General features: G+C 44.7%; 1 protein-coding gene across 1 annotated transcript in view; it reads left to right on the top strand.

Annotated features, from left to right (window-relative positions):
• The window catches only part of MDN1 (midasin AAA ATPase 1), a 148,956-nt gene that overhangs the window by 60,342 nt on the left and 66,070 nt on the right, over positions 1 to 22,544 (top strand). Inside the window, exons 32-44 of the mRNA XM_018572096.1 lie at positions 1,632 to 1,773; positions 2,311 to 2,440; positions 2,868 to 3,092; positions 5,221 to 5,415; positions 5,949 to 6,157; positions 9,063 to 9,185; positions 9,510 to 9,707; positions 12,915 to 13,022; positions 14,179 to 14,367; positions 14,873 to 14,962; positions 15,797 to 16,060; positions 16,164 to 16,434; positions 18,550 to 18,709. Coding sequence (XP_018427598.1) covers positions 1,632 to 1,773; positions 2,311 to 2,440; positions 2,868 to 3,092; positions 5,221 to 5,415; positions 5,949 to 6,157; positions 9,063 to 9,185; positions 9,510 to 9,707; positions 12,915 to 13,022; positions 14,179 to 14,367; positions 14,873 to 14,962; positions 15,797 to 16,060; positions 16,164 to 16,434; positions 18,550 to 18,709 — 2,304 coding nt within the window. The remainder of the gene's footprint in view (positions 1 to 1,631; positions 1,774 to 2,310; positions 2,441 to 2,867; positions 3,093 to 5,220; positions 5,416 to 5,948; positions 6,158 to 9,062; positions 9,186 to 9,509; positions 9,708 to 12,914; positions 13,023 to 14,178; positions 14,368 to 14,872; positions 14,963 to 15,796; positions 16,061 to 16,163; positions 16,435 to 18,549; positions 18,710 to 22,544) is intronic.

The raw sequence follows: 22,544 nt of genomic DNA on the forward strand, positions 1-22,544 counted from the left end.
TCTTGTGTATATATAGATATATATCTATAGATATATAGATGTATATAAATTTAGTGTGTGTGTGTGTGTGTGTGTGTATTTCTTTCATGTGTATGGTGGGTGTAGTATTTTATGTGCAGGGATAGGTTTTTGTTTTAATGGGAAGGCGGGGGTAGAAAGAGTATAAGTGTATTAGGCTCCATTCACACCTGTATCTTTAGGTGCAATTAGGGATTCCTGCATCAGGAACATGCGTTTCCTGCATCAGAAATCCCTAATCTGGCTTTTAAAAGCGGCAGCTGTCACCTATTCAAGTTAATGATCAGGTGACAGCAGTTGCATGTAAATGCCTGCACACCGCATGTAACATGTGATATTACATTCGGTTAGGAATCAATCACTCTCCCTGGACGCAATGATTGTGTATCCAGGGAGAGTGTTTTCTAACCGCATGTAATATCACATATGATTACATGCGGTGTGCAGGCATTTACATGCAACTGCTGTCAGCTGATTACTTGAATGGGTGACAGCGGCTGCGTGTAAACATCAGATTAGGGATTGCTGCTGCAGGAAAATGCAAGTTTCTGACGCACGAATCCCTAATTGCACCTAAACCTACAGATATGAATGGGGCCTTATTGTGTGTATTGGGGTCTGTAGTACCATATCGCATATAGTTACATTTTATTTTAAAGGAGAACTATGGGGTAAGTGCTTTTCCCCATAGTTCTCCGGGTCACGGGAGGACATAAGCTAGCGTCCTCCCATGACCCAAAGCTCAGTATACCGGAAGCTACAGCTCGTGGTATACTGAGACCGCCGCTGCCGGGACGGATCCTGACATTACTGTTGAGATCCCCCCAGCTGCGTGAATGACAGCTGGCTCTGCCTATCTAGAGACAGAGCCAGCTGTACCCGCCCCCTCCCCCGTCCGTTCAGATCGGAGGGGATCCCTGCAGGGAGCCGTGACAGTAGAGAAGTGAGTGAGCGACGGTCTGCGTTCGCTCACTTCTCGATCTAATGAGTCCGCTCACTTCTCGATCTATTGAGTCGACGTGTGACAGTTTCATTGTCACACGTCGGCTCGAACTATGAGGCTTAGTGAAAATCACTCACCTCATAGTGCTCCTTTTTAAAATTTGAAATTTGGCGAGCGGCCCCCATGGGAGAAAACATTTTGTCGAGTGGCCCTCAAGGGAATTGAGTTTGAGACCCCTGCTCTAGAGGAAGGGTACAGGTTTTCTTCCTGCTCTATTGTAACTGAAGTTGAAGGTTGGGGTCATGGCAGCTCAAGCAGCACTGCAGAGTAAGAATACCTACTTGGGTCTTCCTGCTCTTATGCTAAATCTTCTCTTGCAAGTGGTAACTGTCTGAGACATCAGGTGTATAGATGGGTCACCTGGTTGTTCAGGAGCCCATTTGCCTTTGATCCTTACTGCTGACTTCACGAGCACTTTCAAAGTGGGTACAGCAGTGTGCTGACTGGGCAATGGTTCAGTGCATTTGCTTCAACCCTGCAGTATAGCTAGCTGTTGAATCCTTTTAAAGGTGGAATGTTCATAGAAATCTAATATTTAAAACAGAGTACATTTTTTAATAATAAATTACTTGTTGCAATAACAATTGATCTTTAAGTCTTTCTATTCCAGTGTTCTTGAAGTTGAGAAAACATTGGTTCTGGCTGAAAAGGGAAGTGAAGACGATGATAGTGATGTTGAGTTCTTAACAGCTGGGCTTAAGTTCCGAATTCTGGCTACAATGAACCCTGGTGGTGACTTTGGCAAGAAAGAGGTATCTGTTTGAATAATTTTTTTCCACAGCTCAGTATTTACATCTAGATTAATTGCATAACCCCAATATTTCTAGACACAACTTTGTGTGTTCAAATGAAAAGTTTGTTCTCATGCCTGCACAGTCATACATATACTGAAGAAAAAAATTGTTTGGCTACTCACCCGCTTATCCAGGTCAAAGCTGCCAGTTGTCATGGCAGGCAGACAGAGCAGGCCTCCCACTAGCTCCCAGTGATCTTAAACAGAGGGAGTACAGACATCAAATGATTCTGTGTGTGCTAATTTGTAAATTGTGAGACCTTGTGGCTTCAGAAACCATAGTAGTTAGTAGGCTATATTTTGAAATAGAACTAGCTTTCCTTTTATGCCAATAACGTTTAGACTGGAGATATGTTTTAATAAAGCAAATCATTTTTGTGTTGTAAGCCTTGTGAGGTCTGTGATTTTCATTTTGGGATTATAGTATAATTTTTAAGTTTTTTTGTTTTTTTAATGGTTACAATGTATGTCTAAATTAGCTGCTTTGTTTTCACAGCTCTCTCCTGCCCTGCGCAACAGGTTTACGGAGATTTGGTGCCCACAGAGTAATAAGCGGCAAGATCTTTTAGAAGTCATTAAACACAATCTAAATCCTAGAATATGTCTCGACTCTATAGAAGGCAACGGTAAATTTCCTAACTAAATGTTTTAGGATGATTTTAAAATTGAATAGTGTTGTAGTTGATTACACCTGTACTGTATGTATTTCTTTGCTACCGAACAACAAGGTGAGTAGTGCAAGTACACATACAAACTAGAATAATTGTACTTTTAAAATTTGTGCACTTGTTTTGTACGGTCCCCGGCTGTATAAAAAAACGTAGGTAAATTATTTTAGATTGGTATTATCTAAACTATTGTAATATACCGACTATATAAGCTGTGCCGGTAGTGTGTAGGGTTTTAAAATGTGATAAAAGTTTGAAATGATCATTGCATATAGTTGACTGAGAGAGATTGTGTACTTAAGATGTGATTTTTTTTTTTTTTTTTAATGTTACGATAACCAATTTCTTAATAATAAAGATCTGTAAACTGCTGATTTTATTTTAGATGGTGGAATAGCTGAACTGATCATGGACTTTATTGAATGGTTGATCAGCCAAGATTTTGGTCGTCGTTGTATACTCAGTATCCGAGACGTACTTTCCTGGGTGAATTTTATCAATGTTACGGCAGATGATACATCAGTTAAAGAAGACATTGGAACAACTCTTAATGCTGTTTTGGCTTTTATACATGCAGCATGTCTTGTGTACATTGATGGCTTAGGATCAGGTGAGTGTTGCATGGTTTGCACTGTTAATAGACTCCTGAACAAATCTTTTCTGCCTAGAAGAATGTAGGACATGAAAAACATAATAAAGGCTATATATAGAGGAAGAAGAAAATATTTCCACTCTCTGGGGTGTGCCACTACCCAGAGGGAAAATAGGATTTTTGTACTCACCGTAAAATCCTTTTCTCTCCGTTCATTGAAGGACACAGGCAACAGATCGTAGATCCTGAATGGTAGGGTAATATCGCCACCTGCAGGAGAAGGATGCTAGGCACAAAACTAAAGACCAATTACAGCCTAGGGGCGGCCCCTGCCGGTGGCCAAACCCCCCACATGCTGACAAGTCTCCAGTTTAGTAACAATCAGTTTGGAGTGTACACCCCATAAAGAGGGCGGGGCCTGTGTCCTTCAATGAACGGAGAGAAGGATTTTACGGTGAGTACAAAAATCCTATTTTCTCTCCCGTTCATTGAAGGACACAGGCAACAGATCGTAGATCCTGAATGGTAGGGACGTCACCAAGCAGTAACACGCTGAGGGATGGGCAACAATAAAACACCCAAAAGACCCCTCAAAGCGCCGCCTGCAACACTTTGCGCCCCAAACCAGCATCTGTCAATGCTAACACGTCCACCTTGTAGAACTTAACAAAGGTGTGAACAGAAGACCAAGTAGCGGCCTTACAAACCTGAGAAACAGAGGCCCCGTGGTGGAAAGCCCAGGAAGCCCCAACAGCCCTAGCAGAATGGGCAGTGAAGAGCCTACTTGGAAGCCTGGTCTGCCGACCAGCACTGAAGCCAGGGCGTCACCGCTGACATCGACACCCTGGACACCAAGGGCGCCGCATCCAAAGCCGAATCACAGACATAACGCAGGCCCAGCACCAACTGGTCCGCCAATTCCACAAAGGCGGGGGAGACGTTCTCCTCCGCAAGACCCTGATGTAACATTGTAGCCCACTCAGAGTCGAGAGATCAAAGCCGAAGCCAAGACCGGACGCATGAGAGCTCCGGAGACAGAGTACAGGGACCGCAAAAGCGCCTCAGTCTTCCTATCGGAAGGATCCATAAAGAACGGAGAATCCTCCACCGGGATAACCGTGGCCTTGTTTAAATGAGAGACCGGCGGGTCTACCACCGGTGGCGAAGACCACTTAGACACAAAATCCTCAAAAGGATAGCGAACCGAGAACCGTTTCGGAACCGCAAATCATCATTAACATGATTTAAAAGTGGGATAAAACCTATATTAATACATTCACCACATGGTAGCGATGCTACACAATTCTGGGTCAAACGATTCGCTTCCAAGGCTACACATATAGTATTACATATAGATGTCCCAACACGAACACGTTTCGCCCATCGGGGCTTCTTCAGGGGAACAAGAAAATGTATATCATGTTAGGATTCCTAGAGCAGCTAATCTGAGGCAGAGGAGGTATAAGAAAATAGATGGGGAACCAGCTGTTCTATTCAATTCCGGTTCATAAAAAGGATTTGTCAGGCATAGACTTCCAAGCAGGAGGGTCGCGTCAAAGGAGCACACCACAGCAACCAAGCGATCAACAGCAAGCAAATAGCAGGTGAAGTGTTATAATACCCTGCTCATGGAGCGTGATGCTGTGTTGTCCTCCTCCCGGGTGCCGCACGTAATCAAGGCTATCTCTGTGTGTGTTCAGTGGTCTAAACAATTCCAAATGTAACATGACTACAGACTTGTATATAATGAAAAGCACTAATGAAATTGGCATATAAATAATTCATTATAAAACAATGAAAACCTTCAGAGTAATAAGTTAATGTGAATCAAATAAAGTAACAAGATTGTGTTATGCACATTGCAGTTCTCCAACTGCAGTTCTCCTCTATTCAAAACTAATAGTACTTACCTGTACATACAGCTTTCTCAGTTTATAAAGCAATAGTCCAATTATTAAAGTTGCATTTAGCTTTAACGCTTTAACTATTTAAGCAAAATGCCTTGCTCTGGCACTTTTTGCTGTAGGATGGTTTAATTTCAAGTGTAATTCCAAGTGTAAAGCAGTTGACACTATCTCTGGTTTGAATAAGATTTAGTAGTTTTGTTTCAATGTACAGGGTCTTAGTATTTCCTCATTTTGTGCAGGTTCTACGTTTTGCTCTGCTGAGACTGCTGTATCAGCCCGACAAAAGTGTATGCACTTTTTGCAAGAAAAGCTTACTACTGTCATGGAGATTACCGAAGATGTGTTGTCAGAGCTTCACATGTATGAGTCCAAGGAACGTAAGATTAGTTGGTTGGGGGACTCTTTTGGAATCCATCCTTTTTATATCCCTCGAGGTAAGCAGCCGGTTTTGTTCATTTCAATACAAACAATTGCTGTATTTATATTATAAGCCTTTGGTAGTGTGTTCCGGTGATTTATATCTCCTTCAGACATACAAATATTAATGGCTTCGAACTACGTAGCTGATTTGACAGGCATCATTGGGCTGTGTAGGGTTTGCTAGACGGGGATTAGTACTAAAGTTTTCACTTGACCACTGAGACCTATGTTGGGAATTATTATTACGATTAAAGACTACTATGCTGGGGCTTATCTTGTTCCTACTTTCTCTGCAGTGTACTTAAATACAGCAGAATCAAAACTTTTGTGCATTGAATATGTTACAGTGCATTCTTTTTCACTGAGCTGCCTTTATTGCATGAAAATGATCTACACATAAGGCCCTCTATAATTTTCAAGTTGACAATCACTTCTCTACCCATTGCTCTCGGTTAGATTTCAACTGTTTTGTGGACAACTATAAACAAGTGTTGGAACACAATTTTTAAAATGTTAAAGTGTGGGTTTTTGTTTGTTAATTTTCCAGGTCCTATTTTTGAAGGAGAAGATTTGAGTAATTATGCACTTAATTCACAAACTACTTCAATGAATGCGCAGAGACTATTGCGAGCCCTGCAGCTGCAGAAGCCCATTCTGTTGGAGGGGTCACCAGGTGTTGGCAAGACTAGTCTTGTATCTGCGTTGGCCAAAGTATCTGGGAACCAACTTGTGCGAATTAACCTTTCTGAACAAACGGTACTTTTCTAGTTTCTTTGTTAAATCCTTACTAAGCCCTCATTTACACCTACCATGTAGGTACAATTTGGAATTCCTGTGGCAGGAAGTTGAGATTTCCTGCAGCAGGATTTCCAGATCTCCCGTTTACAAGTGGCAGATGTCACCAGTTCAAGTTAATTGGGTGACAGCGGTTTGATTTGAAAGCGGCACAACGCTGATAACACCACATGTAATTAAATTCTGATCAAAAAGACCAACTTTCACTGTACGTGTAGCCTTCATTCACACCTGCACCAAGAAGGTCTGATTTGGAATTATGCTGCTTTCAAATGCAGCAGCTGCCACCCGATCATTAAGGTGAACAGGTGACAGCTGCTGCTTCTAAAGAGAAGATTTGGAATTCCTATTGCAGGAAATCCCAAGTTCCTGCCAAATTATTTACAAATAGTGTTGACTGGTATATAGGGGCAATTTGATACACCCCTCAGTTAATCCTCCCAATATTTTCAACTATCGTTAATGGGGGGTTTTAGGTATCACCAAAGTAGTTTCAACAAAAATTACATAATTTATTAAGATTAAAGATCATACATAAAAACAATGCATGAGTCACATTACTGTTAAATGTTCAAACAATGACTTTAACTCAAGAAACCCCATTTGAAGCCATCTTTTCTTGAGATTTACTGTTCATTCCTGTGTTCCATTTGCGTTTTCAATTTTGCAGAGATCCGTGTGGGACTTCGTTTCTCTTTGTATATCCTGTAAGGGTATGCAAAGAATAAATAGAATCATTTATAAAGCAGTGGGGTTTATTTGTATATAGAGCTACTGCCCCGCAATGTTGGCACAGAGGAGAAAAAACAAAATGCAACACGTCCAACTGAGGCATAAACATCTCCTCACCAAAACGATGAAAATTCGCCGGAAAATTAGTGTCGAATAGTTCCCTCCTACTGTTATAAATTGCTGAATGGATCGGCTAGCATGTACTATTCTGCCCTTCCACTTGTCTCTCCTTCTGGCTGGCGGTTTGACAGTGCTGGTGTTGCCTGTCCATATACCCCCCCACTACCTGGGGGACCGCTTCATGATTGTGACGTGTAATGTCATGGCGGTCCTATGAGCATGTGACTGCTCCTCAATACTTATGCCAGTGCAGAATGGAGTCCGAGGACCGTCCACAGTTCCACCCAAAAAGGGTTGGGATGCCAGCCTCATATTCCCAGATCCCCCCCCTCTTCTCCCTCCACACCCAGCACCAGCATACTGGAGGAGAGAAAGGGCGATGAGCAATGAAGAGATGGATGCATTTGTCAGGCTCTGTCCCTAAATACATACATCCGTCCTGCCTCAGTCAAGAGTCGGTGCTGTATGCCCCCAGTCCTGCAATCGAAACCCCACCTCCACAGAGTGCCAAACTAGTTAAATTAATCAATACATTACAATAATATTAAAGGAGAACTATGGGGTCAGGACTTTTCTCCATAGTTCTCCTAAGGGTCACGGGAGAACACAAACTAGAGTTCTCCCGTGACCCAAAGCTAAAGTATACAGCGAGCTACAGCTCACGGTATACTGAGTCGCCGCAGCCGGGACGGATCCTGACAATACTGTCTTGATCCACACTGCTGCGGGATTGACAGCTGGCTCTGCCAATCCAGAGGCAGAGCCAGCTATGCCCACCCCCGTCTGTTTCGCCAGTCAGCTCTGGAGGATCGGAAAGGGGGAATCCCTGCAGGGAGCCGTGAGTGACAGTCACAGCTCTCTGCAGGGATAGATCGAGAAGTGAGCGAGCGACTATGTGTTCGCTCACTTCCCGATCTACTAAGTCGACCCGTGACAGTTTCATTGTCACAGGTCGGCTCAGATTATGAGGCCTCATTGCTTTACTTTCTTGTGGCTCTGTTCAGGCTCGGGGAGCGTAGGGAAATACCCAACACTTCCAGGTATGGGAGAGCATTTGACTCGCTCCCTCCTCATGTGACAGTGCTGGTGCCTCATGATTGTTCCAGCACTGTCACATGGTGCTGGTAAAGGAGTCTTAAGGTGCCACACACCTTGCGATAATCGTACGATAATCGCGGGAAATCCCGCGATGGTACGATGATCGTACGGTGTGTGGAAGCTGTGCGACCTCTACTACTGTTAGGTCGCACAACTTTTATCTTACGAACATGTTCGAAAACCCGCCGAGCATGTTCCTAAGATAAAAGCCGGACTGCCCGTTCGGCATTGCGGTCATCGCAAGCACGCCCCTCAGGTGTGCTTTTCACTCGCCTCATAGTTCTAGCCGACCTGTGACAATGAGACTGTCACAGGTCGACTCAGTAGATCTGGAGATGAGCGAACACATACCGGGTTCGCTCACCTCTCGATCCTGTCACGGCTCTGCCGTGACGGGGAGGGGCTGGATTCCCCTCTCCCCGCTCCGATCTGCCAGCGCTGACTGGCGGAACGGACGGGGGCGGGTACAGCTGGCTCTGCCTCTAGATAGGCAGAGCCAGCTGTCACTCACGCAGCTGGGCGGATCCCGACGTCTTAAGTCGGGATCTGCTCGGCTGCGTCGTCTCAGTATACCGCTGTAGCTCGCGGTATACTGAGCTTAAGGTGACGGGAGGACGCTAGTTTGTGTCCTCCCGTTACCCTAAGGAGAACTATGGGGAAAAACACTGACCCCATAGTTCTCTAACTTGTTTTCACTAGTTAGTTGACATGCACATTTTATGAAACGAAAACACACACAGGTTTTTTTCTCCTTTTTTTTTTTTTTTTTTTTTTTTTTTTTTTTTGCTTTCAAATTTTTTAAATGTATTCTTGTAAGCAAATAACTTTTCTTCTAGTATCAGTCATTAAAAAGAGATTACCTGCTTTCTCCTGCTAATGCTGCATTTATTTTTTTTCACATTGCTCTGCTGCTAAGGATGTGACCGATTTGTTTGGCACTGACTTACCAATTGAAGGGGGCAAAGGTGGTGAGTTTGCTTGGCGAGATGGCCCTTTTCTGTCAGCCTTAAAAGCTGGACACTGGATTTTATTAGATGAAGTAAGTGCCCTCTTCACCTTTATTTCCTTAATTAATGTTACTTTTTGAGACTTTCATTGTCCTTGCTTGCATTTAGTAAGATGTATGACTTTCATTGTCCTCTTTTGAAATGCTGAAGTGACTGCTAGATTCGGTGATGTTTTCTTGTGACTTTTTCTCTGCTTTCCTTTTCGTTTTCATGGAATTAAAATGATGTAAGCGTGATCTTCTTTTACATATGCTTTTTTATTTTACTTTTTTTGAAGAATTGCTAAGTGAGTCATTTCTATCTCCTAAAATGATTTGGCCTTAGAACCTGTTTTCTGTTTCTTTTATTTCACGCAGCTCAATCTTGCCTCTCAGTCGGTACTGGAAGGATTGAATGCTTGCTTTGACCATCGGTCTGAGGTATACATACCAGAACTAGGCATGACATTTCAAGTACAACAAGAGAAGACAAAGATCTTTGGTTGTCAGAACCCCTTCCGGCAAGGTGGTGGTCGAAAAGGACTCCCACGATCTTTTCTTAACAGGTTTACACAGGTTAGTGCTTTCTAAGCCTTCTATCCTAAAATGCAGCTTTCATGCTTGAAGTTGCAGAACTAGCTTAATGGGCTGCTATTCAGCTATAGATCTAGAGTACACAGTTTTATGTGATCATATTTGATGGCCTATTTCAGTCTATGAAATCTTTATTCCTTCCAAAAATTGTTTGTGTGACTTTCTTTTAGTTCAAGATTTACATTTTTTTTAGACTGGATCTCTAGTTCCAATAATCTCTAGGGCTTTTCTAACCGTTTGGTGCCAAGCCATTCATCCTCAATGGACAATTGCTTGGCATATTAACTGCAACATGCATTACTTAGGTACTGCTGGTTAGTACACACTATATTGCCAAAAGTATTGGGACACCCCTCCAATTCATTGGATTCAGGTGTTCCAATCACCTCCATGGCCACAGTTGTATAAAATCAAGCACCTCGGCATGCAGACACTTATACAAACATTTGTCAAAGAATGGGTCGCTCTCAGAAGCTCAGTGAATACAAGCGTGGTACCACGATAGGTTGCCACCCATGTAATAAGTCCATCCGTGAAATTTCCTTGCTAATAAATATTCCACAGTCAACTGTTAAGGTGCCCATACACCTTGCGATTATCGTACGATTTTCATATGCGATCGACTTTTTGGCCGATCGTATGTGTGCATTGCAGTGTCCGACCGACAGTACTGTACAATCGTACGACTTTTGACGGTCAAGCATGTTTGAAAACTTTGCTAGATCGTACGATTGTTGTAAGGTTGCTGGCGTTTCCGTCCGTCAAAAGTCGTACGATCTACACTGCGCTTGCGCTAACGAAAATACGGCAAATCAATTACCGCATTTCGTCCAGCTGCTTTTCGTTAATTACGGCTAAATTAGTCTTGCGATCATCGGGGCAGGATGGGGCTGCCGTACGAAAATCGTACGACTATTCGATCATCGGATGGAAAGTTTAGTCCGATCGTAAGGTGTATGGGCACCTTTAGTGATATTATAACAAAGTGGAAGCAACTGAAAAAAACAGCAGCAACTCTGCCACAAAGTGGTAGGCCAGTAAAATGACAGTGCGGGGTCAGCGCATGCTGAAGTGCACAGTGCGCAGAAGTCACCAACTGTCTGCAGAGTCAATAGCTACAGACCTTCAAGTTTGGTGGAGGGGGGATTATGGTGTGGGGTTGTTTTTCAGGGGTTGGGCTTGACCCCTTAGTTCCAGTGAAGGGAACTCTTAAGGCATCAGCATACCGAGACATTTTGAACAATTTCATGCTCCCATCTTGGTGGAAACAGTTTGGGAATGGCCCCTTCCTGTTCCAACATGACTGCGCACCAGTGCACAAAGCAAGGTCCATAAAGACATGGATGAGTGAATTTGGGGTGGAGGAACTTGACTGGCCTGCACAGAGTCCTGACCTCAACCCGATAGAACACCTTTGGGATGAATTAGAGCGGAGACTGCGAGCCAGGCCTTCTGGTCCAACATCAGTACCTGACCTCACAAATGGGCTTCTGGAAGAATGGTCAAACATTCCCATAGACACACTTCTAAACCTTGTGGACAGCCTTCCCAGATGAGTTGAAGCGGTTATAGCTGCAAAGGGTGGGCCAACTCAATATTGAACCCTACGGACTAAGACTGGGGTGCCATTGAAGTTCATGTGCATGTAAAGGCAGGTGTCCCAATACTTTTGGCAATATAGTGCATGTGAAAGCATTGAAGTACACATAAATCTCCAACTGATCGGCACACGTTTTTATCCTTTTTTCTTTTTGTGCATATCAGCACTGCTGGCCCCCTTGCAGCCACTTCCTGACATGCATGCACGTCAACAACTGCTGCACATCATTTCTTAGGGCGAGGTTCCTGTTGGTGACAACAGTGGACGCTGCTTGTGTGGACATGCCTGCTTGTGAGAATCCCTTGTGGCAGGGTGACAACACAAGTGCACAATAGGGAGACAGGAACAGAGCATTGTCTATAATAGGAGGTGCTTGAACAAGTTCCTTTAGGGCAATATCATTAGGTATTTTAATCAAAGCTATAGATTAAAAATACAGTTCTTTTAAAATTATTTTAACATGTAAAAAAAACAAGCAAAGGAAAATGTACTAATAGTCTTTTCATGATAAAAATTGTGTCTCTTTAGGTGTTTGTGGATCAACTTTCACCATGTGATATGGAATTTATAGCCAATGCACTATTTCCCACCTTGGGTGAAGCTAGGATTATGGTGTGGGGTTGTTTTTCAGGGGTTGGGCTTGACCCCTTAGTTCCAGTGAAGGGAACTCTTAAGGCATCAGCATACCGAGACATTTTGAACAATTTCATGCTCCCATCTTGGTGGAAACAGTTTGGGAATGGCCCCTTCCTGTTCCAACATGACTGCGCACCAGTGCACAAAGCAAGGTCCATAAAGACATGGATGAGTGAATTTGGGGTGGAGGAACTTGACTGGCCTGCACAGAGTCCTGACCTCAACCCGATAGAACACCTTTGGGATGAATTAGAGCGGAGACTGCGAGCCAGGCCTTCTGGTCCAACATCAGTACCTGACCTCACAAATGGGCTTCTGGAAGAATGGTCAAACATTCCCATAGACACACTTCTAAACCTTGTGGACAGCCTTCCCAGATGAGTTGAAGCGGTTATAGCTGCAAAGGGTGGGCCAACTCAATATTGAACCCTACGGACTAAGACTGGGGTGCCATTGAAGTTCATGTGCATGTAAAGGCAGGTGTCCCAATACTTTTGGCAATATAGTGCATGTGAAAGCATTGAAGTACACAAAAATCTCTAACTGATCGGCACACGTTTTTATCCTTTTTTCTTTTTGTGCATATCAGCACTGCTGGCCCCCTTGCAGCCACTTCCTGACATGCATGCACGTCAACAACTGCTGCACATCATTTCTTAGGGCGAGGTTCCTGTTGGTGACAACAGTGGACGCTGCTTGTGTGGACATGCCTGCTTGTGAGAATCCCTTGTGGCAGGGTGACAACACAAGTGCACAATAGGGAGACAGGAACAGAGCATTGTCTATAATAGGAGGTGCTTGAACAAGTTCCTTTAGGGCAATATCATTAGGTATTTTAATCAAAGCTATAGATTAAAAATACAGTTCTTTTAAAATTATTTTAACATGTAAAAAAAACAAGCAAAGGAAAATGTACTAATAGTCTTTTCATGATAAAAATTGTGTCTCTTTAGGTGTTTGTGGATCAACTTTCACCATGTGATATGGAATTTATAGCCAATGCACTATTTCCCACCTTGGGTGAAGCTATTGTTTCTAAAATGGTTTCTTTCAACAACCAGGTATAGTAAGCTAAATTGGTAAGGGTTTTTCTTGTGGAAACTGGATAACAGTTATTGTTATAACATCCTTCTGCTTGATGTGACTTTCTATCTACTTGTTACTTTGTTCCTTTTAAAATTCATAACTTGTTAACCCTTTTCTGCCTCAGAAGTAAATACCATGGCAGTGCTAGCATGTAAACAGTAGCAGCTGGGAGATATTGTTTTTGCTCCCTGTTGCTGGCTAGGTAGTAGAAATGATTAACAGTTGTTGAACTACTGTGTGCTGCAGAAAATTCCTTCCTTCCTCTCAGGCTCACCTGTCCCTCCTGGGTGCCCGGGACTTTGGTGGGTGTCAGGATGAAGAGAAGCTGGAGATGAGTGAACATACGTTCGCTAATCTACCCTGTGAAGAATAAGGCACTTGTCTCTCAGCACTTCATTAAAAAAAAAAATATGAACAAAATAAACACGCTTTTTATGAAAGCCCACTGCCCTCATGTAGCTGAAAAGGCGTTTAACATTTTGCAGTTGGATGCAAGTGGACAATTTTAAATACATGTTAGAGTTTTATACTGTTTCTCTGCACTTAAGTTAATTTTGAGTTGTTTTTTTTTCTATGGCTAGTTTTTGTTGTTGTTTTTAAAAAAAAAAATGAAATATAGCTGCAATAAACAGTAACACAAGTATTGTGTGACACAAAAATTTTTGCGGCTGCACCATCTTGTTCAACAGGGTCTCTGCTTTCAGAAAATAGGCCTATAATTTGCATTTTAACATGTGCAAAATATGAAGAACCCCCCCTCCAAAACCAACAAACTCTGGCAGTGAAAAGCTTAATGGATGGCCAGAGTGAAGGTTTCTTTTTAATGGAGGTTAAATCACAAATGTGGTTAGATTAAAAGATTAGAAATAGATTTCCACACATGGAAATCACATTTACAGTTTTTATTATAGTTTTCAGACGTTTTTATTTTGGAATTTTTAGGAAAACCAGTACAGAAATGGAAGAGTACTGGAGCAGATATAAGTGGACATAGAAGTATTGTTTCATAAATGGTGGAGAATATTAAAACAATAGAAATGCAGTGGGCACATGTCAAAAACAAATGTGTGAATAGTTGCAGCAATAATTTTGTTTGGACCAAATTGACTGCAATGTTAATCTCTTTTATAGGTTGACCTGGAAGTAATGACTCAGAGAAAATGGGGTCAAAAAGGAGGACCATGGGAGTTTAACTTGAGAGATCTGTTCCGTTGGTGTCAACTTATGCTGCATGATCAGTCACCGGGAAACTATAATCCTTCTCAGCACGTGTTTCTGGTCTACGGAGATAGAATGAGAACAAAAGAAGACAAACAAATGGTTAGTCTGCATGCAAGTGTGAAGCGTTATTTCTTCGTATTACTGAAACACTTATTTTTTGTCACTGCCATTCCACTATATAGCAAGTACACCTAAGGGCACTCTTCTAAAACATTAGAATGGTAGTTGGTAAAGCTTAGCCGTGAACATCAGACCCCAGTATTAAATAGAAACTAAATCAGACTGGGAGAGGAAGATTTGCTATTACTGAGCCAATCAGGTTCTGCTGCATGTACATGTGCTGAAAAGGAACACACTGTCAAGATTTGTGAGTTGACTCAGTTTTGTCTTCTGCTCTTTCATTGACTGAAAGGCTGGGGGCTTAGAGGTGTTCAAGCATAATTGCCTATCTGCAGTAGGAAAAAGTGAAGGCACCAGCCTGACTGCTGTCTGCACAGGGCTCTGTAAATCTCACAACTTTGTTAGCTCTCTAAGCCAGCAGGTGGAATATCCAGAAATAGTGTGTTTAGACATTACTTTCTAATGCTCTTATTCTTTAATTTAGGTAATTTCTGTGTTCAAGAGCGTGTTTGGACAGGATCATGTTCCTTACGTGGGTACTCGACAGTTTTACATCACACCTCCGGTTGTGCAGGTAATCTGAATATATACTAACGGTTAAGAATTTTAATGTTTTTCTTTTCACACTGGTGGTATGTTTTAGCTTATGTTTTAAGTTAGTGGTTATTCAGTCTCTGTTCAGGTACTTTTATGTTGCACATTATTATTCTTCTTCTAGATGAGAATTGACCCCCAGTGAAGTTAGCCCCTTAAATTATGCAATTATATTGAAATTTTAAAGTTTACCTTTACACTCAAAAATCAAATTCTATCAATGCATCCCTCTATGTATGATGATTAATAATAACATAGACATGTCAGGTGTAAAGTGCTGTGATTTTGAAATGCTTACACTTGCAGAGCATTCACTTCCTGCTTTGAAAATGAAAATCGCTTCAGTTTGCCAACACAATGCCCACTGAGATTACCTTGCCATCAGCAGAACATTGCTAGAAAATATCTGTAATCTCATGAGATCTTGTGGAAAGGCATTTTCCTCCCCTGAGAGATGTGAATGGTCACAAAAGGCCTGCTTTAATACTAACCTATTCCAAGCATGCCCCCTTTTAAATGGTAATAGTTTTCAGCTTTTTTTTATTTTTATAGTACTTGTTTAGATTTAGTTTCTATCCCCGTTATATAATTTATAGATTAGATATGTAAAGATTAGATGATGGATTTCATTATAATTTAACTGGCAAATAGCTTTGTTGGCTTTTACACTGTACCTCCATCTACTGTATGTCATAAGGGCCAACTGGCTTTGGGTTGTGTTAAAGAGCTTGCTTCGGTTTGATATGCTTGTCACATTTTTTATTCATAAAATTGATCGGATGCAACGTGTTTATGATTGTAAACCTTGTTTCAGGTTGGCTATTCGTTTCTTGCACGTTGCCCGGAGAGTCCCTCTACTCCACATAGAAGTCTGTCTCTTCTTCACCATTCTCTACAATCACTTGAAGCAGTTATGAAATGCGTAGAGATGAACTGGATGGTTATCCTTGTGGGCTCTGCAGCTGTGGGAAAAACTAGCCTCATTCAGCTTCTGGCTCTCCTGACAGGCAACAAGCTGAAAGTTATGGCCATGAACAGTGCTATGGACACTACGGAGCTCCTTGGTGGATATGAGCAGGTGCATACAAATTCTGTAGTTGAATGTTTTATGGTCATAGTATGAGCAGCAAGTACGCCTGTTGTTTTTTATTTTACAGTTTTCATACCAATTGCTTTTTTAGGCGGATATTAACAGACCATGGCAGCGGCTCCTAGAGAAGGTAGGAAATGCCGTCACAACCCTTGTAAGAGACAGTCTCCTTGCTACAGACATCACTCCAGATGAGGCGGAAAATTTATTACGATCCTGGAGCCATCTGAACCTCAGTCATAAGCCCAAGTCAGTGGCAGAAGGAGGCAGGGGCATTACTACAGAACTACTTAACAAACTTGAGTCTGTACTTCTGCAAATCCAGAGACTGAATGGAAAACTCAACTCCTTTTCAAAAGCAGGTATGAAATACTATTTTTGTATGGGTTGGGAAAAGTTGCTTTACAATCATTTGGAAACGATGACTATTTTTACCCAATGGCACCTTTGCTCACTGAACCTAGCAGCAGTGAAAGAGTGTGGTCAAATTGACTGAAAAACAGGTTATATGCAGTGGCTGAAAAATGGTTTCTTATTACTTGGAATAGCAATATTGCTTAAAGTGACATTAAAGTCTCAGTTATTTTCTTTTATAGATCTACTGCTAGCGAGCAGTAGATGCATGCAAAATCATTGTGGAGTGAGCATGGAGCTGGCTTCCTTTCCAATCAGGAAGCCCGGCGGCCTAGTAACAAGTCAAGCCAGCTTCCTAGCCAATCAGGAAGCCGGGAGGTGGGTCATGACGTGCCGCCCGACTTCCTGACTGCTTAGGAAGCCAGGCTGCCTAGGAACAAGTGAAGCAGTCTTCCTAGCCAATCAGGAAGTCAGACGTCACCTCATGACTCGCCGCCTGGTTTCTTGATTGGTCAGGAAGTTAGGCAGCCTCTGAAGCCGTTGTTTTGGCTAAAACATCTGCTTCACAGGCAATCAGGAAGTCAGGCGACGAGTCATAAACCGCTGCCCAACTTTCTGATAAACTGCACAAGGCACCGATACTCTGTTTCGGCGAGTACCGGAAAAAAAAATATCGGTGCTCAATACCGAAAAACCAGTATCTGTGCTTGATACCGAATAACCAGTATCGGTGCATCCCTAGTGAAAACTTGCCTCTCTCTCTCCACCGCTCGCTCCCGACTGTAGAGCTGTAGCTTCTCGAGCGGCCGTGAAGGAGGATGTGTCCGGGCGCATGCGCAGTGGACATCACTGGTAGGGAGAGGAGCAGAGATGCACTGTAAGTCAATGCACGCAGCCATGAGCGTGCACGTGGGACAGGAAGAAACGGCAGTCTGCGCTGGATCAGAGACCGGCACCAGTGCTGGAGGTACTGCTGGAAACAAGTGAAAGGAAGATGATCGCATCACATAAGGTAAGTCCTTTAAGCAGAATTAGAATGGTGGAAAAAAAACCCAGAGACTTTTAATGTTGCTTTAATATCTCTAAATACAGCCAATGCACTCTATTATGTGCTCTACCCAAGGTAATTCCAAGGTAATGACCTGACACTATTCAACTTTAATATGTTGATCTTTCCATTTACTTGCCATAGTTGGCCATGCATTCTTGCTAGCCCCTATCTAGGGAAGAATAGGTTTAACCCCTTCATGACTGAGGCCCTTTTTTCAATTTTTGCACCCATTTTATATTCCACATTTTAGGCCTGAAAATGACGTAAAACCCCCCAACATTATATATTTTCTGAATGCCAAGACCCTATAGAATAAAATGGTGGTAGTTGAAAATTTTTATGTTGCGCAATATTAGCGCAACTCCTTATTAAACCCCAAAATTTAGTGACAAATTTAATTAAATGCCCCAAAACACAACAAATTACCCATTTTTTAAATGAAATATAAAAGATGAGGTTACAACGAGTAAAACGATACCCAACATGCCCAGTTTACAGATTGATTCTTGTCGCCAGCATTTATACTGCATATGGGGAAACCTAGCAAGTATATGTTTATCTTTAGCCAGTTGCTATTGTTTTACTTGTATTGCTTTACGGAGACCGCTCTGATCGAAGTGTCTGAGGAAGCAGGCCGAGGATTGCCTGCAGGCATTTTACTTATCCTAAATGTGTAGAGAGGTAGCTGAGGGATTAGGAGGCAGTGCAAGACTGTTTTATGAGCAAAGGACCAATAGCGACCAGGGCAAATTGTTTTTATCCTGCCTAGTCATTTAATCCCCTTTAAGACTGTCTAGTAGGCTCAGCGGCCACTCAACACAATAACTTTTCACTTTATCTGGCAAAAAAATATGGGAAAAATGGTCAGGTAAGGCAACTGTCTATTCAGTCTAGAAATGCATTATATCTGTGGACCTTTTTATAATTTGAAGATTTTTTACCAATATCCAAGAGTGCGGGGGATATTTCACTTTTAACTAGTCTGTTGTATATGTGATGAGGAAATTAAAATATAAAAAAACATGTATTCCTTGAAAACAAATGACATGTTTGTCTTGGGTACTGATTTCAGAGTTTGCTGCAATTTTGGACCATTTACACCACTTTAAGGACGAGCTTCTCAATTCAGTAGAGGGGCAGAGTACTGGGACCTTTGAATGGGTGGATGGAATGTTGGTTCAAGCTCTGCAGTCTGGCGACTGGTTACTTATGGATAATGTCAACTTTTGCAGGTAAGTTTTATTGGTTACTTAATTTTTCGCTGAAAATAATTGCCAATTTTGACATTTTTGGTTGGCCAGTTCCAAATTCTGAGTTTTCCTTTGTAACACCGTAAACTCAGTGCTTGCTACACTGCTGGTATAATATTTACAAGGTATATATGTATGCAACCACCAGGATTCAGAGTACAGTATTTAATCCCCTAGTGACGCATCTTCAGAAAAAAAATTGTTCCTGGGGACTGAAGCAATTTTGCTATGTGTTTAACCATAATTTCTATCTTCCTCATGCATTTGTACATACACATATTATATACAATTTTTTTAAATTTCGGTACTCGCCGATACCGAGTAACGGAAGTCCCATTCAGGAAGCCAGGTGGCGTGTAATGACTCGCCACCTGGCTTTCTGATTAACCGGGCAGCGTGTAAAGAGTCGCCACTCGGCTTCCCGATTAACAAAAAAGTCCCCTCTTACCTTTTAGTATGTGCAGCCTGTCATTTCCCGGGGCCTCTCCAGCGAGAACGCGTCCTTCGTCTGGTAGCCGGCCAATCAGGAAGCCGGGCGCCGTGTAATGACGCGACACCCTGCTTTCTGATTGGCCGGGAGGCCGGCTCCATGCGCTCGTCATGAGAGACCGTACGAAGGCCGCATTCTTGCTGGAGAGGCCCTGGGGGAATGACAGGCTACACATACTAAGGTAACCTTACCTCACGAGGCCAGCTTCCGGTCAATCGTGAAACCGGGCAGCGTGTAATGACGCGCTGCCCGGCTTCCTGATACCGGAAGTACTCGTGCTAGGCATCGGAGCATTTGGGCGAGTACGAGTACTTCCCCAAATACTCGGAATCGGCACCGATATCGATACTAGTATCGGTGCATCCCATATATATATATATATTGCAAATGGGGAAAAAAACATTTCTCTCCCGTTCATTGAAGGACACAGGCAACAGATCGTAGATCCTGAATGGTAGGGTAATATCGCCACCTGCAGGAGAACACGGGGGGTGTTCTGCTGCAGCGTGTGCAGAGACATCCGCGGCTACTGCCGATCGTTCGGCGGCAGCGGCCACTACTCGAGGCCCTGGTCTGATCGCGGCCTCCAGCCGGCTACACGGCTGCCATGTTGGATGTGGGCAGGCGCCCTCCCTAGCTTGTAGCTGCTCCGGCTCGGTCCCTGGCTGGCGGGGACTTCGGTGGGGCTTCCTCTGGTGGTCTTGGGACACTGGGAGAGCCTGGGGCCGTTTTTAGATGGGTCGGCCAACCGTTTGCTCTGGCTTAAGTGCTGGTCGGTAGACCAGGCTTCCAAGAAGGCTCTTCAGGAACTGCCCTTTTACTGGGAACCGTCCGTTTGGTTCCACCTTGGATGAGATAATTAAGGATCTGACGGGGGGTAAGAGTACCTTCCTCCCCCAGGCGCGCAAGACGGAGCAGCGCCGGAAGCCTGGGCCTACTTTCTCCGCTCACAAGATGTTTTTTTCGGCCCCCCGCCCTCTGACAAGGGCGGTAGGTTTGACAAACCCTCCTCGTCCCACTCCTCCAAGCGTCCGTGGCAGCCCAAGTCTGCCAAACCCGCCGGCAAGCCCCAGTCCGCATGAAGGTCGGGCTCCGGGGTGGGGGGCCGCCTTCGGCTCTTCGCGGATTTTTGGCTGGCCCACGTCTCCGACTCTTGGGTCCGGGAGCTGGTTTCTTCGGGCTACAAGATCGAGTTTCTGTCCCGTCCGGGCAACCGTTTCTTCCCATCCAACACGCAACTATCCCCTTCGCGGTTGGCGGATCTCCGTCGCGCGGTGGCGGACCTTTGGTCCCAGGGGGTGATTGTGCCTGTTCTCTCCGCGGAAAGATTCAAAGGGTTTTATTCAAACCTGTTTACTGTGCCCAAGAAAGAGGGGGTGCGGCCCATCCTGGACCTCAAACGCTTGAACACCTTCGTGCGGGTCCGTCGGTTCCGGATGGAGTCCATCCGGTCTGTGGTGGCATGGCTCCGTCAGGGGGATCTGCTGGCCTCCATCGATATCCGGGATGCATACCTTCATGTCCCCATTTGCGAGTCTCATCAGCGATTTCTTCGTTTCTCGGTGGGGGAGGACCACTTTCAGTTTGTGGCGCTGCCCTTCGGGCTGGCGTCGGCCCCATGTGTGTTCACCAAGGTGCTGGCCCCGATTCTGGCGCTGTTACGTTGTCAGTGGGTTGCGATCGTGGGGTACATGGACGATCTGCTCCTGCGGGCAGAGTCGCATTCTTCCATGGTGACAGCTCTGGGGGTCACGATGCGGTCCTTGGAGGAGTTCGGGTAGCTTCTGAACCTGCAAAAATCTTGCCTGGTGCCTTCGCCTCGCCTGGAGTATCTGGGTTTGGTTCTGGACACTGTCGCGGCCCGGGTCTTTCTTCCCCGGGACAAGCTCCTGAAGCTCCGTTCCAAGGTCCGGCTACTGAGGACTCGCCAGTGGTCGCCCATTTGGGTTTGCATGCAGGTCCTGGGTCTCATGGTGGCCTCCTTCGAGGCGGTGCCTTTTGCGCAAAACACCATACCAGGACCCTGCAAAGGAACATCCTGGTGCAGTGGGACAAGTCCCCCCTGTCCTTGGACAGGGAGATTCGGATCTCTCGGGAGGCAAGGGCCTCCCTGCGGTGGTGGCTTCAATCCCCGGTCCTGGTGCGGGGGGAAGTCTTTCCTTCCTGTGCACTGGACGGTGGTCACCACGGACGCCTGCCTTTTGGGGCTGGGGCAGGGTCCTTGATCGTCAGTGGATCCGGGGGAGTGGTCTCTGCACCCGGAGGTTTTTCGGCAGCTGTGTAGTCGCTGGGGGACGCCGGAGGTGGATCTTCTGGCGTCTCGGTTCAACCGGAAGGTGAACAGGTGTGTGGCCCGGGTCCTGGATCCCTGGGCGGTTCAGTGGATGCCCTGGTGGCTCCTTGGGGTCCTTACGGTCTACTTTTCACCTTTCCCCCTCTGTATCTGTTGCCTCGGCTGCTGCGTCGGATCACGGCCGAGGGCGTCACCGTCATCCTCGTGGCCCCAGACTGGCCTCGGAGGGTGTGGTACGCGGACGTGGTTCAGCGGGTGGTGGACGCCCCGTGGTGTTTGCCTCTGCGCCCCGGTCTTCTGTTACAGGGACCTGTGTTCCGTCCTTCTTTACAGTCGCTGGCTTTGACGGCGTGGCTGTTGAGAGCCTGGTCCTGAAGGACCGGGGGTTGTCCGATGCGGTTATTTCCACTATGCTCAGAGATCGCAAGCGGTTTCTAGAAAGCTTTACCATCGCACGTGGAGGGCCTATTTTGCCTGGTGTGAGGTTGGGGCCCTGTCCCGGCGTTTATTCTCCATCAGCAGAATCCTTGCATTCCTGCAGAGCGGGGTGGCTCAGGGGCTGGCCTTGAGTGCTGTGAAGGGCCAAATCTCTGCCTTGGCGGTGCTTTTCCAGCGGCCTTTGGCGTCAATTGCTCTGGTTCGCGCCTTTGTTCAGGGGGTGTCGCGCTTTGCTCCCCCTGTCCGCTCGCCTTTGGCTCAGTGGGATCTGAATCTCGTGTTTTCAGTGTTGCAGGAATCCACGTTTGAACCTCTTCGGGGGATTCCGCTTATGTCTGGCAAATTTCCGCCACGGGGCCTCTGTTCTCAGGTTTGTAAGGCCGTTACTTGGTCTTCTGTTCACATCTTTGTTAAGTTCTACAAGGTGGACGTGTTAGCATCGATGGATGCTTGTTTGGGGCGCAAAGTGTTGCAGGCGGCGCTTTGAGGGGTCTTTTGGGTGTTTTGTTGTTGCCCATCCCTCAGTGTGTTACTGCTTGGTGACGTCCCTACCATTCAGGATCTACGATCTGTTGCCTGTGTCCTTCAATGAACGG

This window comes from Nanorana parkeri, unplaced genomic scaffold (genome assembly GCF_000935625.1).
Source record: "Nanorana parkeri isolate BGI_ZX_2015 unplaced genomic scaffold, ASM93562v1 scaffold1937, whole genome shotgun sequence".
NCBI lineage: Eukaryota > Metazoa > Chordata > Amphibia > Anura > Dicroglossidae > Nanorana > Nanorana parkeri.